Source organism: Penaeus vannamei, chromosome 38 (genome assembly GCF_042767895.1).
Source record: "Penaeus vannamei isolate JL-2024 chromosome 38, ASM4276789v1, whole genome shotgun sequence".
NCBI lineage: Eukaryota > Metazoa > Arthropoda > Malacostraca > Decapoda > Penaeidae > Penaeus > Penaeus vannamei.
In genome coordinates this window covers 8,571,115-8,586,114 of record NC_091586.1, presented here as the reverse complement: position 1 = coordinate 8,586,114, position 15,000 = coordinate 8,571,115, and the positions used below count along the sequence as shown (strand labels likewise).

At 37.7% G+C, this 15,000-nt stretch overlaps 2 protein-coding genes across 3 annotated transcripts in view; one reads left to right on the top strand and one right to left on the bottom strand.

Moving 5' to 3' along the window:
- Positions 1–6,364, top strand: part of mlt (tubulin folding cofactor E like protein mlt) — an 11,573-nt gene extending 5,209 nt beyond the window's left edge. The window contains exons 2-7 of the mRNA XM_070115683.1: positions 174–355; positions 895–1,012; positions 1,219–1,440; positions 1,550–1,704; positions 3,168–3,336; positions 3,540–6,364. Coding sequence (XP_069971784.1) covers positions 174–355; positions 895–1,012; positions 1,219–1,440; positions 1,550–1,704; positions 3,168–3,336; positions 3,540–3,695 — 1,002 coding nt within the window. The 3' untranslated portion in view covers positions 3,696–6,364. The remainder of the gene's footprint in view (positions 1–173; positions 356–894; positions 1,013–1,218; positions 1,441–1,549; positions 1,705–3,167; positions 3,337–3,539) is intronic.
- Positions 6,365–9,618: 3,254 nt separating this feature from the next.
- Positions 9,619–15,000, bottom strand: part of LOC113806698 (transmembrane protein 114) — a 79,772-nt gene continuing 74,390 nt past the window's right edge. Inside the window, exons 4-7 of one of the 2 annotated variants that reach the window (XM_027357868.2) lie at positions 14,932–15,000; positions 13,816–13,913; positions 12,240–12,405; positions 9,619–11,433 (exon numbers count right to left, since the gene is read on the bottom strand). The exon at positions 14,932–15,000 is cut by the window's right edge and continues 69 nt beyond it. In XM_027357868.2, the coding sequence (XP_027213669.1) occupies positions 11,339–11,433; positions 12,240–12,405; positions 13,816–13,913; positions 14,932–15,000 (428 nt within the window). In that variant the 3' untranslated portion in view covers positions 9,619–11,338. Of the gene's footprint in view, positions 11,434–12,239; positions 12,406–12,711; positions 12,878–13,815; positions 13,914–14,931 lie in introns of both variants that reach the window. The other variant, XM_027357867.2, reaches the window with a different exon arrangement.

Here is a 15,000-nt window from a genome sequence, read left to right as displayed (position 1 = left end):
CCCTCCCTCCCTCCTTCTCCTCCCTCCCTCCCTCCTCCCTCCCTCCCCTCCCTCCCTCCCTCCCTCCCTCCCTCCCTCCCTCCCCTCCTTTCTCCTTTTCTTTTTTGCAAATAAGAAAGGCTAATTGTATTTGTCCCGTCACCCTGTTGACAGAAATCTCTCTCTCTCTGCAGGTATTCAAGATCCTGCGCCACTTGCCAACCCTTGGATTTTTGAACCTGAGTTACAATTCCTTTGAGACATCCCTAGCTGACTCCCCCGATGTGGTGGGCCTCACAAACCTGACCCGCCTTGTGCTTAATGGAACAACGTTACCCTGGAAAGATGTGCACGTCCTGCTTGATAATGCGCCAAGGTATTTAAGGGATTTGGTTTTGTGTTGAACATGAAGGGGGTTTATGTTTTTCCTTCTATCACCACCCACCTCTTTCTCTCTCAGCCTCCCCCCCCCTTGGTAGTGTGTGGATTTTGATGTTTGGAGGCACAGTACAAACTCTGTGAGGATTGTATCATATTTATTTTTTATGCTCTTGGCTTTCTGTAGCTGTTTATATTATTCAAGGAAAAGCAATGACAAAAACTTACAGTATTGTTGTACTATTGGTGAAAGAAAATTCCTTTGAATGTCTGATACTTATCAGTCTGTATTGCCATGTTTCCCTTTCTCTGCCACTTTCTCATTTTAATCTTCATCTAAGCTTTATTTTGTAAGAATGGTTACATTCTGTCACTTACCAGTCTTGGCACTTTCTGAATCTTGTGACTGCTCTACTGTGCATGCACTTGGCTGGAGGACCATAGTTTTGGACAAAAGTTCACAAACCAAAAACATATTCCTTTATGTCCCCTTTTTATTTAAACAAATATGTTCATTATACATCCTTTCTTATTTAGAGTTGAAGAGCTTCACCTCTGCAAGAATGACTACAAGAAAGTAGAGAAGCCCAGAAAAAAATATGTCACAGTTAGCCGAGTCCATTTCAACAACAATCCCAGCACTGAGTGGTCTGAGGTAAGTTCTGTTAATGGTTGTACACAATGGTATTTTTCAAGTAAAATCTGATGTTTGATCCATTTTAGCATCTAGTTTCAGTGACTTCTTTCTGATTTTTCTGTGTGTGTGAGTGTGTGTGTGTGTTTTCTTGACTTTTTCTTATTTTTTTATGTCTTCAAAGCAGCCAGCTAGCCACCTCAGACCTGTTTAACTTGTCCTTGCAGATTGAAGCCTTAGGCCAAATGTTTCCATCCCTGGAGGTGCTAATCCTAGCAGAGTGTCCACTATCTAAACTCACAGAAGAAGAACACTTTAAGGAGTATTTCCAAAACCTGAAGTATCTCTCACTCAATAACACAAAGATCTCCTCATGGGATTCTGTTGACCGAGTCAACTGGTTCCCCAACCTAGCTGAATTGAGACTACAGCAGTGTCCACTTTATGAGGTAAATATGTAGATTTTTAAAGGTCTTTGATCATAGTGACATTTGATAAGGTATGTCACCAGAGCAAAAGGGTATAGAACACTGTTGATCATCTTTATTTCTTCCTCAGCCCTACAAAGATGAGGAGCGCAGACAGTTGACAATTGCCAGGCTCTGGAGAGTCGAAAGACTAAATGGTGGAGCATTGATCACCCCTGAGGAAAGGGAGAATGCTGAACGTGCATTTATCAGGCATTACATGAACAGTGAAGTGCGACCAAGAAGGTGAGTGAGGAAAGAGATAAGATTAAGGGTTTCAGTTATGACTGGATGTGGTCTTGACACTCCCTTTGTGTGAAGAAATAAAGTAGAAGAGAAGATGTGGTATCTGTATTTATTATGCTGAAAGTTATTCATTTACAGTATATATATGTGTATATGAGACCTTTGTATTGTCTTGAAGGATTACTTATCAAATATAGTCCTTTATACTTACCGCAAGAACTATGACTAATGGCTCACACTGCACTTGTCCTATTTCTGAATTCTGCAATTCTCAGGTCAGAGATTGTCACTGTAGGAGAATCATGGTAATATGAAGCAATGGTTTGTATGCTTCCATTCATACAACATTACTTACAGGGATTGGCAGAGTAAGCTTCCAAAAGAAATTTTTAACATTTTCAGATAAATGAGAATATCAAGTTTAGTAGAAAAGTAACATTTGTACCTTTTCTTCTTTTTCATAACATAATTATGAAATTAAAAGTTTTACTTTGATTGATAAAGCATGGATATCACATCTGCTGGGTAAACATACTGTGAATCATGTAATTTTCTTTTGTGAATTTTGTTTTTACATATAAGGCACTACAATTGCTCAGCCACCAAGGAGCCAGTTATTATGCATATGTGACCTCACTTTAGTTTTTTGTTAAGAAATGATTCATTAACAATACTGATAGAAATAAAGCATATGAAAGAATCAGTAAAAGTCAAGGAAAAGGATAAACAGGTGAAATAGGTAGGGCTAGTAATTAACTCTGGGGATGAAGCACTTGTGCAGCCATCTGCAGATGAAGACAAACTCTCTGTTGCTGAGAAGATTTGTTCATTATAGTATTGTTTTGTGAAATGTTTCTGCATGTAGATGGTTCTTATGGTGTTTAACCACAAAGGAATTAGTTAGTAGTCTTTATGACCTCGCCTCATTTCACCTTTATGTGAGGGTACAGGATTTTATTGTATTTTATTTTATACCTAATATCTCTCTCTCTCTCTCTCTCTCTCTCTCTCTCTCTCTCTCTCTCTCTCTCTCTCTCTCTCTCTCTCTCTCTCTCTCTCTCTCTCTCTCTCTCTCTCTCTCTCTCTCTCTCTCTCTCTCTCTCTCACACACACACACACACACACACACACACACACACACACACACACACACACACACACACACACACACACACACACACACACACACACACACACACACACACAGATATATATACTAATGCTGTTGGTATCGATGCTGTTTTTACTATAATTATAATTGTGTTATTGACATTACTAACAGCAATATAAGATACCAGAAAAGATATTGGAAATCAAGGAAAAGGGTAAATAGGCAAGGGAATAGGTACTCGTATTTGTCTACAGATTTATTTCTTATGCATATCAACTTTTATGCACATCAAATTTTTTTCATTGCTTTGCAGTTTCCAGAATACATATTTATGAACAAACCTTGATTGCAGGTATGATGAATTGATTATGCAGCATGGTGAGCTGGATCCACTTGTAGAAGTCAGCTTGCAACCAGAGAAGGAAGTAGCAGTCACCATTCGTTTTGGTGAGACAGCATTTCAAAGGACGCTTAGTGTATATTCCAGAGTTCTCGATGTGAAGAAAGCACTGGAGCCAGAGGTATTGTTTTATTGATTTCATGCTTTGTCATTTGTATAAGTACAGCTTATTCTGTCATTCAGATAGTTCAACCAAGTGACAATATTAGAGAAAATTAGTTTTGGAAATTTTTCAATTAGTGACTAGGTGGTACATTTGAAATATGACTGGGGCATTGTTACTATTGGATTTATATTTGTATTTTTTTTTATTTCAATAATTAGGTTGGCCTGCCACCCAGCAAGATGCGACTCTTCTACCATGACAAAGTAATACATTATGGCCCAGAAGAACTTAAAATAAACAGCAAACAACTGTACACGATGAACATCCACTCTGGGGACGAGTTCATCGTAGAACCAAAAGTCTGCAAGCCATAAAGAATACATGCTGCATGTGAACCAACTCAACATATGCTTTCAAAAGTGGTGATAATTTGTAACCATTTTACATGACTTTGTACTTGCAACTGCTTATATGTGTCTGTAGTGAAAGCTTGCCTGATGTATCATATTTCTTGCATTAACAAATACATTATGAGATTCATATAAGCTATTAGGTTTGAAGGATGAGATAGTACTTATTAACATTTTAAACAATGAACTGTTAACTTATGTTGAAACTATGGGTCGACTCTTAAAAGATACATTAATAATCATTATAAAACTCAGGTTGTGAATGTGGATATGTAAGCAGTCAAACCTCTTTAAAGTACTTACCCTCAAAATACAGCCTTGCTTTTGCACCAGCTCAATATAGACCAATGTTATCATTTTATGTTTTAATTTGTTGTCTTTCACATGACAGAAAAAATTTACTCTACAGAAAATAGGTATTTTATCGTTCTTATAGCAGCTGATAATGAAAGTATCAGCAGGCAGATCTCCAATATTAGGGCTAAATTCAGCAAAGAAGAAATATCCTACCCTCTTGTTGTACAAGGAACCAAAGTATAAGTATTGTTAGAAAAATAGATTTATAGAAAATGTAGCACACAAATACTACATTCTCAGTTACTTGTCCTTAAAAGGTCAACTTTTAGACAGAAAGAAGAAATAAAAAAATATGATTATGCTGTAGAGTCCTCAGGTAAAAGTAATTTTAGATGAAACCAGTTGTCCCTTCTAGGCTTTTTAATTTCATAAAGATCTGTTGTTGAGATGAATAAGCATGAGGACAGAGCACTTACTCTATTCTCATTGAAATTCTAGCATCAAGTGGATTTTGAAGGAGGCAATTTAATTGTTGCTGCAACCCATGTGACACCTACAGTACAAAAGGCAGAACCTCCTAACTTAGTGAGTACCTAGAGATCCAAATGGTCTTACAGTCTTTATAACACAGTGGTTATGGCTCTGTTATGTAACTTTAAAGAGGTTCTACTGTTTTATGTGATGCTGGCAGCTAGCAACGTTCCCCTATGGTGGAATTTGTCTGTTTGGACTAGCGCAATGGCATTGTTGTTTGTGTTGGTTAGAGTTGGCATACCTATATATTAATGCAATTAGTCACAAATATTACCTATTATGAATGTATTGATCGAAAAGGTATTTGAGCTAACTGCAATATTATGTGAAAATGTTTAAGTCCTGTTGACAGCATAGTGTGATAGTGATGTGCAGTCCAGGCCAAAGGAAATGTAATCACATTTAAACCCAGTTGATTTTCATTAAGGTTATACTGTTTGATATGTTGTGAATATGGCTTTTGGTATTGTTTCCATCATATGTACAAACCCACGTACATATTTGTCTGGTTTTGCCTACCAGAGTTTAAAATCTCAAGAGAAATTGTAAATGGTTGTTGCCATAAGATTTATATGGAGTGTTATATATCAGCACAGCGGTGAGTTTTTCTTGTAACATGCATAGCAGATGGGTAACCTGCTTTCCCAGTGTGCAAAGATTACTATATCATATGACGGTGATATTTAATCTCCCCTTTTTCTATTATTAATTTATGGAAAAGCAGCACTTGCATATATATGTATATATGATAATTAGTATGATAAAGCTGTTAGAGATAATATATAGCTGTAATGTTAATGCACATTACCAACTAAATTATCAAGCTTTTTATAGCTTCAAATGCATTGCTAGATAAGAGATCTAGACAAATTAAAGAGTTGCATTGAAATCTACTCATCACAGTTTTCATAAAAATCAAGACACCCAAAGATAGTCGCAAGTCAACGTCAAGATGGCCAGTCAGGCTCATTTTACACTTACTTTCAGGTTTGTGAACAACAAGTGAATTTTTAGCTGATCTCAGTTCATGTTCCATTTCTTTATAATGCCCATTGGATTGATTGATGATTTGTTTGATTTTATTATCCCCTTAGTAAAAATGTATGTAGAAAACCATGTATGTCCATGTATTCTCTAAACAAATTTTTGTGATAGATTTTCAGTTTCGTAAATCATACACGATTCTTAGTACAGGTAATCTGCCGTAATTCATTCCGAAAGGCATTTATAGGTAAGATAAGAGATCTTTGTTTGAGTAACAATGTTTGGGCATATTTGCTGTAGAATATTGTTTGGTGTTCTTAATTAAACAGATTGGGTTGTTTTAGTCTGTTGAGTGCCAATGGTGTTTGTGATGATAAAAAAAATATATATGGTAAAATTCGTGATATTGCATGTATGTTAGATATTTTTTGTTTATCTTTTATTTTCTCCCTTTATTGTATATAGATTTTTATTTTGAACCATTTACTGTACATTGTTTTAAATGTACCACATAGTATCCTTGGGAGCTTGGTATTTTGTTTGCATTCTCTTACGTTGTATTAGACATGTATTATCATACTTCTTTTATACTAACAATCCACCTGACCTCAGTTTAGAGACAGTATTTTTACATAGTGATAAAAACATGAAGCCAGCCAGTGGAATGCAGTGCTACCTCCCGTAAAGAGGTCAACACAGAGGACTGCGCTTAACAAGAATACTGTAGTGAAAAGCACCACTTCTGATTCAGTGATGCAACAAATTTTCCCATGTTCATATTTGAAACTTTATGAAATAAAGTAATAGATTCTATAATACCATGGTTTATTTTTAACCCCTTTTTAAAGAATGAATGGTTAATGTTTCATGGTTACAAAGCAAAATAAATGTGGTAGACATCAAAGGTCATACAGCACTAGAGAAAAGTAAAGAGGGAGGTGACTTAATGTCCTACACATCAAAAGTCGTACAGCAAATAACGATAATATGTTACTGAAAAGGGTAAAGAGAGGTGATGGTAGAGAGAGTGAGTAAATAGGATAATGTAGGGAGTAGCAAAAGGGGGATTAGATCAGATGGAGAATGTGTATGCATCTGAGGATGAAACTGTTGTCAAATGTGAGGATGTCCATGGGATAAGGGATTAGCAAAATGGGAAAAAAGGGGATTAAGAGCGATTAGATCAAATAACAGTTTCAGGAGAATTGCCAGGAAGGCGAGGATCCAAAGAAGGATACTGTGACCAAAGGATATCACGTGTGCATCCATGAGGGAGCGGAAGGGATAAAAGTGAAGGAAGATGTGGTGATACAGATGAAACATGGGAGGGATGGGGAGTGGAAGGGAACGGGAGCAGAGTTTAGAGGATGGATGAGGTATAGGCATGTTATTTTGAGTCATGATTAGATAGTTTTTACTGTCCTCCAGAGTTTCTGAAAGGTGGTTAGTTAGGGAGGTCTGAGAAACGATGGTTTTCCTGAGTGAGGGGCAGAAGAAAAGGTAGATATAGGAGATGATATGGTGAATCTTTCGATTGTCTGATGTTACGAGTAAAACGAGTAGATGGAGGGATAGATACCGGGGAAGTAGAGATTGGAGAGTCTGTATTTAGAATGGCAAGCGAATTTGACTTGAGTGGTAGACCGTTTCTTTTCCCCATTTTATTCATGTTCACCATGGCCAATAATGAAGATTCTTTACCCTTAATAGGGGCATTAAGGCTTACCCCTTCATCAACTAGCCTATCTGATTTCAATTTTGATGGTTTTCCGACCCCTGTCCTTTAACCACGGCTCCGACCGCCGATACCAATACCCCCTCCTCAACGTTTACTGACAAGTCTATCCATTCTGAAGCACCCAAACATGTTATTACTCACCCTCTAGAATGCACCCCTTCCTATTTTCGAACATTCTCCTATCCATATCCTGCTGCGCAGTCTTCTACAATGGCTACCCCCTAGTCCCCTTATATCATCACCCAGACTCTTCTCCGCTTCTCCTCCAATAACCATCTCTACCCGCATTACCCGTTGGTTACCTTTGTAACCAGTTTTTCCTTAAAGCAATACTACTATAGCTTCCCCAACAACAGATACACTCAATTTCATCCAATCGCCCTATACCCTTAACCCTTTCCTTTATTAAAGTCCGATTTACATCATTTGCACCCCCTCTTTACCCTTTCCTATCATACTATCATATAACACTATAACCTTTGACATTTAACATTTTTGAAACTAATTGTTAACCCATTTACCCTTTTCACCATAATACTTTACCATATTGGTTGTGCATTTCTGACATTTGAGAGGGGTCGGTATGGTTGGACAAGGTAGGACGCTCTGCCAATATAAACTTCATGTCTCCATGCTGAGGCTAATCATGGTTATATTCCTCCCAAGGGCCACTTACGGTGGCCCCTGGGAGGAATATTGTAGCACTGTTCTGCCTAAGTCTATATAAGTACTTAAATAGACCTTGTGTACTGCTCCTGCGTCATAGTCAACGAGGTTGTTTTTACAGTCTAACTAAAAATCCCTGTCGCAGACCGGGCAACCAGCTCGGGAGAAGGAAAGAGTTCCGGTATATGCATTGAAGGAGTGAGGCTGGACAGGAACAAGGTCTAAATAAGTATATATATATATATATATATATATATATATATATATATATATATATATATATATATATATATATATATATATATATTACTTACATAGACCTTGAACGGGAATAGGTTTGCCAGTAAGGTGAGTCAACACAAACCTAGGACTCGGATGTAACTGCATCGGAACAGCTGAGGAAGGTTTTTGCTTACTTGTTTTTGGACACATTGAGGAGAAAGATATTGTCAGAGTATGGAATTATAGGGGACTTTTTTTTTAAATCGATCCCACTTAGCTAGGCTAAAAAGAGTGCTAAAAGGGTGGAAGTAGATGGAGGAGAGGAAGGGAGAAAGAGGGGATAATGTTATAGTGAGGTTGACAAGGATGAAGAGTAGTAATATGGTTGGTTGACGGAGTAGAGGATGTTAGAAGAGAGGAAGGAATGTTTTCTGGAGGTTGGATGACTTGGAATGGATTAAGATGACTACAGGTAGGTGTTTCATACTAGTGATTATAAGAGAACCGGAAAAGTCAAAGTCTGTGGCGATTGTTGATAAAGGGACAAACCCTTTAATAAGGGTACAAAATCATCATCGGCCATGGTTCACCGCTCAGCAACCATGGCAGGAGCTTCGTACACGTATTGTGATGTAGTTAGATGTATTACAGGTGGTAGGGTTGGGTGGAATGTCGCATCCAGGCGGAAGAGAGTCAGAATAAAGTGGAGTAAAAAAAAAGAAAGGAAAAGATGTGGAGAGCGTGAGCAACGAGGAAAGTCTTTGCTGTGTTTGCTTCAGCAGTGCTAGTGTCCTGCTGACTCTCCCGTCATAGCAGCGACCTGGTAATTGGCAGAGCAGAGGATCCAGCAAACACTCCAGGGACAAGAATGAGCTGATCTAAAGGACTCGAGCTGGCGGATTGCGTGTGATTTGAGTGTTGGGAAACAGGCGCGGGTCACGTGATGTGTTGCCATTAAGGACTACAGAGATATTAAATACGACAATTTCATGATATGATATAGTGATAAGTACAATTACAGTGATGATATGATAACAGCAGAATTAGTGTGGCTGCAATGTCGCGGGCGCAGATGCCGTGTTGTGTGTCTTGTGGCGCGAGACGGTCGTCTTACGGGGAAAGTAAAGGGTGTGTATGAATGTGTTCAGGAATCCATATATAGTTATGCGCCTTGTGTTTATGAACACAAAGTTAACTATATGCCTTTATTGTAATTCTGAAGATGAAAGTGACAATATTCATTTCATATACGTTTTTTATTATTAAAGTTGAGAAAAACGCTTGTTATTATTCATTCTATCCACATTATCAGTCGAACGCTTTAATAAGTTCGTGTGATCATATATTATTATTTTTCCGTTTATATATATCATGGTCTCTTATCTTATGATAGAGAAAATGTTTATTATTGAAAAGGACTTCAGACAAGTTGAGAAAAACACAATATTGTATACAAAAGTTTATTTGCGTGTGTACAGGGATGTTCTCCATTTACTCAGGCTGGCATGAGAATCACTTACTCTTGTGGTTACTTATTATTTTTAAACCAGTATCTATTTCATCTACGTACTCATAAGAATTGCTGTAATAAATTTGAATTGTTTATGAACTTCACAAAATTTGGTTTAGCTTTAGAGACCACAAGGTCAACAGTGATCAACTTGGCCAAAGAAACACACACTCCTTGGGCAATGCCACACACATGCATATTCCAAGGAGAGTAAATTGACATTTCGAAGTGATATTGCTTGATAACAAGTCTATACATTATACAAGTAACTCCTTCATTAAAAACAATACACTTACAAAGAAGAAAAAATATAAATATCACTAGAGAATGCAACTTGGTTTCTTCTCTGAGCAAATAGTTCAAGTGAAACTTACTATGTTCAAAAATAAGAACAAAATCTAAAAGAATTATTTTACATATTTTTTAATCACTTGTAGGCTTATAAACATATAAAAAGTATGAACAATGAAGTCTTACATCCATGTAAAAAAGGAAGAGGGAAATTATAAGGGCTAGGTTAGTAGAGGAAACCCTAATAAATAACAGTACTAACTATAAAGAGTAATGTAGTATTTACAAACCAAGGTCTATAAAAAAGTACAACCAGTATGAAACAAACATTATTTCTTGGGCATGAGCCACTCACTGTCTGTATACAAAATAATGGTATGAAAAAAAGAAAAACAAAATTCTTTGAGCGATATGATAAAAAATACTATTTCTTGCCTTGGAGTTGCAAGCAGAACATGACCCAGATAGGTCAGTCGCAGGTATAAAATTGAACATTGATTTTTATAACAATTGTTAACAAAATAATCTACATACTTTTATCAGCTTGCGGTTCCTTACAAGAGAGCAATTTGTCAACTATGCTTAATTCCCTTATTCTATCACGATAAAGTTCATTACATATGGATTCTGAAACCATTTTTTTTGTTCCATCATAATTGAATCATTGGGCGACATATCAGCAATATAAGTTTCTTGACCTAACATTCTATATCAAAGGCCTCAAGTATCTTTTTTTCCCCATGTGAACTGCCTTTATAAAAAACATGCCCATCTCTTATTATGTCAAATTCTGTATTCAATGCTCCAATTTTCCTTTTGATATATACATAGTCTATTTTACCAGAATATTTCCTTTAAATAATGTAAGATCTTCCTTGCCATTCTAACGGCAAAATGTCGTTACTAAAGAAAACTAAGGAAAGGGCAGACCGCAAATCTTGATCAAAACGTATAATAATACACAACATATTGTTTTTTTTCTCCGGTAAAAGGCTTTATGTATGTTGACTGCTTCATCATTTTTTTTTTTTTTTTTTTTTTTTGCTTTGATCTTATTTACAGAGCAGTCAGTTTAAGAGTTGGAAAGATATTTAAGAGCATACTAGACTATGCTAACAACAAGCATGTCTGCCTCACCAGTCAGTATGCTATCAACCCTTGGGTCAGACATTCTCTCGTACCTGATAAACTACAGGTAAATAAATGCTGACAGAAGCATATCATCTGCAAGAAATCACAAAACTTCTAAACAGCAGATACATCAATGAAGGTAAAACTCCACGTGAGATTTTCACCAAGGAATTTCACCAATGGCGTCTACACAGTAGCTACTGTGGTGGTCCTTGTCCAGTCGGCGTCCAGGGTCTAGTAGTTGTTGTAAGGGCCGTACTGCGATCCGAAGTGGTAGGGTCCGGGGTAGCCATAGCCGTATGAAGGGTACTGTTGCTTCTGGGGATACACTACAGAAAATCCCAAAGTTAGCAATTAAATCTAAATGTAACATCATATATACATATTAAAATGACAATAAAAACGAAAACGTTTAAGTATATATAAACATTTAATGTATCTAAATTTTTTAAAATGGATATAAAAAGTATTTAAAATCAAAATGTTAAATAATATCAATCGCATATTTAGTATCAGCAACATGCACACAATATTATTTCAAAAGTTAGTGTTGAACCGCCATGCAATCCATCTGTGGTGGGATGATGTGACAGGTGTTACTCAACTACTGGGGTGTCATTGTAATAATTCTACGAGTATACTGGTGACAGCAATATTTACAGTGCAATAAATTATCTCTACAAATGTATCTTTAAGCATAGACACACCCACTCTTTCTCTATATACATTTATTGACAGTGTATGTGTATATCTATAAATATTGGTGAATCATTTTCACAAGGACGGCATAAGAAATAAACACGCTCCTTCATTTCTTCCCACATTAAAAGTGACAGATTTTCTGTTACAAGACGAAGAAGACTGTAACTGCAGACTTGAGTGAACGTAAAATGTAAATTGGACAAAACGAAATTAAAACGTAAATGAGCTGAATAATAAAACAAAAGACCACATATACATAACATAAAATCGTGAAAATGCAAATCTATGGTTTAGTGTTTTATTTACCACCTTCACTAAACTGAAGAAAAAAATGATAACCAAACAACAGACTTGAGTCCGTGCAGAAAAGGCCTAAGAGACTGAATAACCCAAGAATGGCAAGCGCCTCTGCCACGGGCTTCTAAGGCATTACCAGGCATGAGGTAGGCCATGTTCTTTGCATCCTCACGCTCCCTCTCACTACGCAGACAAACGGACGCGCCCGAGAACAGCAAGGCGGAGATGAGTGCCCAGCCAACTCCAATCCAGGCAATGAAGTAGGACCAATCGTACATGACGGCAGTGTTGTCTCTCAGGAGCTGTAACACCACAACCACGAAGCATTAACTAAGAGGTGAAAAGCTGCGCCAGAAGGTCAGCGCCAAGTGCCGAAGTCTCCGCGTCGCCTACGAGGCTGCTGCTGCTGCCGCTATCTGCCTGTTTCTCCTGCTGGACCTGTAACTAGTCTACCTAAGGCAGCGATTTTCCTAATACAGGTGTGACCTGGCTCGAAGCGAGATAGTTACGAGATTAGTTGGGACTTCATGCAGTTAGACAGACATGCAGATTAGTGTAGTGTCGGGTAAAAAGGGGGGCGTCAGTGGGGCACAGAGACTGTTCGATACCTGGCAAGATGTACTGCATATGCTTCGCCTGTTCGCGCTGCTGTTCACCCTGCATGCACTGCGATGCGCCCAGGAACAGGCAGAAGGCCAACAGGGCCATGCCAGTGCCAACCCACGAAATCATGTACGACCAGTCATACTGGATGGACGTGGATTCCTGCAAGATCTAATTAGGGGAAGGACAGATTGAGATGTGAGAAAGGGAAAAGGAAAACGGGAGACGAAATTATCTCGGTGAGATATGAGAACCACAGAACACTATTCTACTAAGGGAGGAATCCCTGAACAAACAAGCAAAGGAGAGAAAAGAGAACAGAAATATCTATCATCTTAAATTTTCTATCTAAATAATAAAGAGGTTTTAAAATCTAGAAAATGAGAAAGAAGAGTAAAGAAAACGAAGAGTAAATACATTATGGTAATCTAAGGGGACCATGACTAAGGCCTTGTTTAGGAAAGAAATCACAGAGTAAAGATTACCGAGTCAGCTGTCAATATTGAACTGTAATTGACATGACAGGTCATCCTGCCTCAGTTATTAACATCAGTTAATCTCAAGAGCTGTTACTTTGGAGAGGGGGATAATGTTAAAACACACCATCTACCAGAAGGACAAAATATAAATCTTACTGTCAGTGCGTTTTACTTATAGTGAAATAAAATGCATAATGGATGGTGCAAATAAAATACATTGGTAAGCAATTTCTTGCATTTATAATCATAAAAAAGTACTCTGGTTTCCTAATTAATTTACGTGTGAACCTTCTTTTAAAAATAAACAGATCAAAGGGTATTAACAAAAATCAAAGACATAAAGCGTTTAAAATCAACAATACTTTTACAAGTGAAGACTTCACAAATGCATGCGAGAACCATAACATTCTCAGCATAAAATCTAAACAAATACTTCTGAATGTTGTATCCACATACTATAAGCATGAACAGCAACTGGTCTGAGTATATTCATACACAAAAATATATATCTCAAGCTGGAATTACTTCCTATTGATCATACATTTCTTCAACCGAACACACTAGCCAGGATACCAGCCAATGCTCAACCCTCTTTGACAGACATCAATCTCCAGGTGGCTCCCCTCTTACCTGATCCCAAGATGCCTTCCATGGCTCGGTCTTCAGCTTCTCCTCCTCGTAGTACTCGACTCCGTGCCACAGTCCCATGCCACCAGCGGCGAACAGACCTGGAAGCATTTGCAAAGGTTATTCTCGCCATTTTCGGACTGGTAGCAATGCACCCATAAGCATCCGTAAATGCTATACAGACCTGGGATTATTCGTAAAAATGCTATACAGACCTGGAATTATTCGTAAAAATGCTATAAAGACCTAGAATTATTCGTAAAAATGCTATGCATACCTAGAATTATTCGTAAAATGCTATGCAGACCTAGAATTATTCGTAAAAATACTATGCAGACCTAGAATTATTCGTAAAAATGCTATAGACCTAGAATTATTCGTAAAATTGCTATACAGACCTAGAATTATTCGTAAAAATGCTATACAGACATGAAATTATTCATAAAAATGCTATACAGACATGGAATTATTCGTAAACGCTATATAGACCTGAAATTAATTGAAAATGTAATTCTCGTCATTTTCTGATTGGTGGCGATACCCTTATGATTATGCGTGACTAGTAATCTAGTAATTTCTAGCTGGCGCCACTCACTGCTGTTCGGGAAATGGTTGAAAACGCCATCGCTCATCTTTCGTTAAATCCCGCATGGTTATATATATTTTGTGTTAGGGTAAATAGTACTCGGAAGTGTATGTGTGAGCGTGAGTGGGGGCTTTAGAGTGTGTAATGAGACTGGTGTTCTTTCTTGTCTGTGATGTTCTGTGATAATGACTTCTTGGGTTTTATCGGTTCTGGTGCGGATGAGCGCCTTCTCTCCATTTCCCACTTCTTTAATCAATAATGCACTTTACTCTTACTTTGAATATTCATGAAAAACAAACCAGACGAACGAACACTATCAAACAAAAAATAAGAACTCACAAAAAGAGACAGGAACACTCAGTATCACTCAATCAATCTCTCTCTCTCTCTTTTTCTCTTTCTCTTTCTCTCTCGCTCTTTCTCTCTCACTCTTTCTCTCTCACTCTTTCTCACTCACTCACTCTTTCTCACTCACTCACTCACTCACTCACTTCCACCCAAAATCCCTCTCCCTCTCCCCCTCCGCCACTCACAGGCCAGGAGCATGAGGATGGCGGTGAAGGCGATGTTCCCGGGCGACCTCCTCCAGCAGCCGACGACGC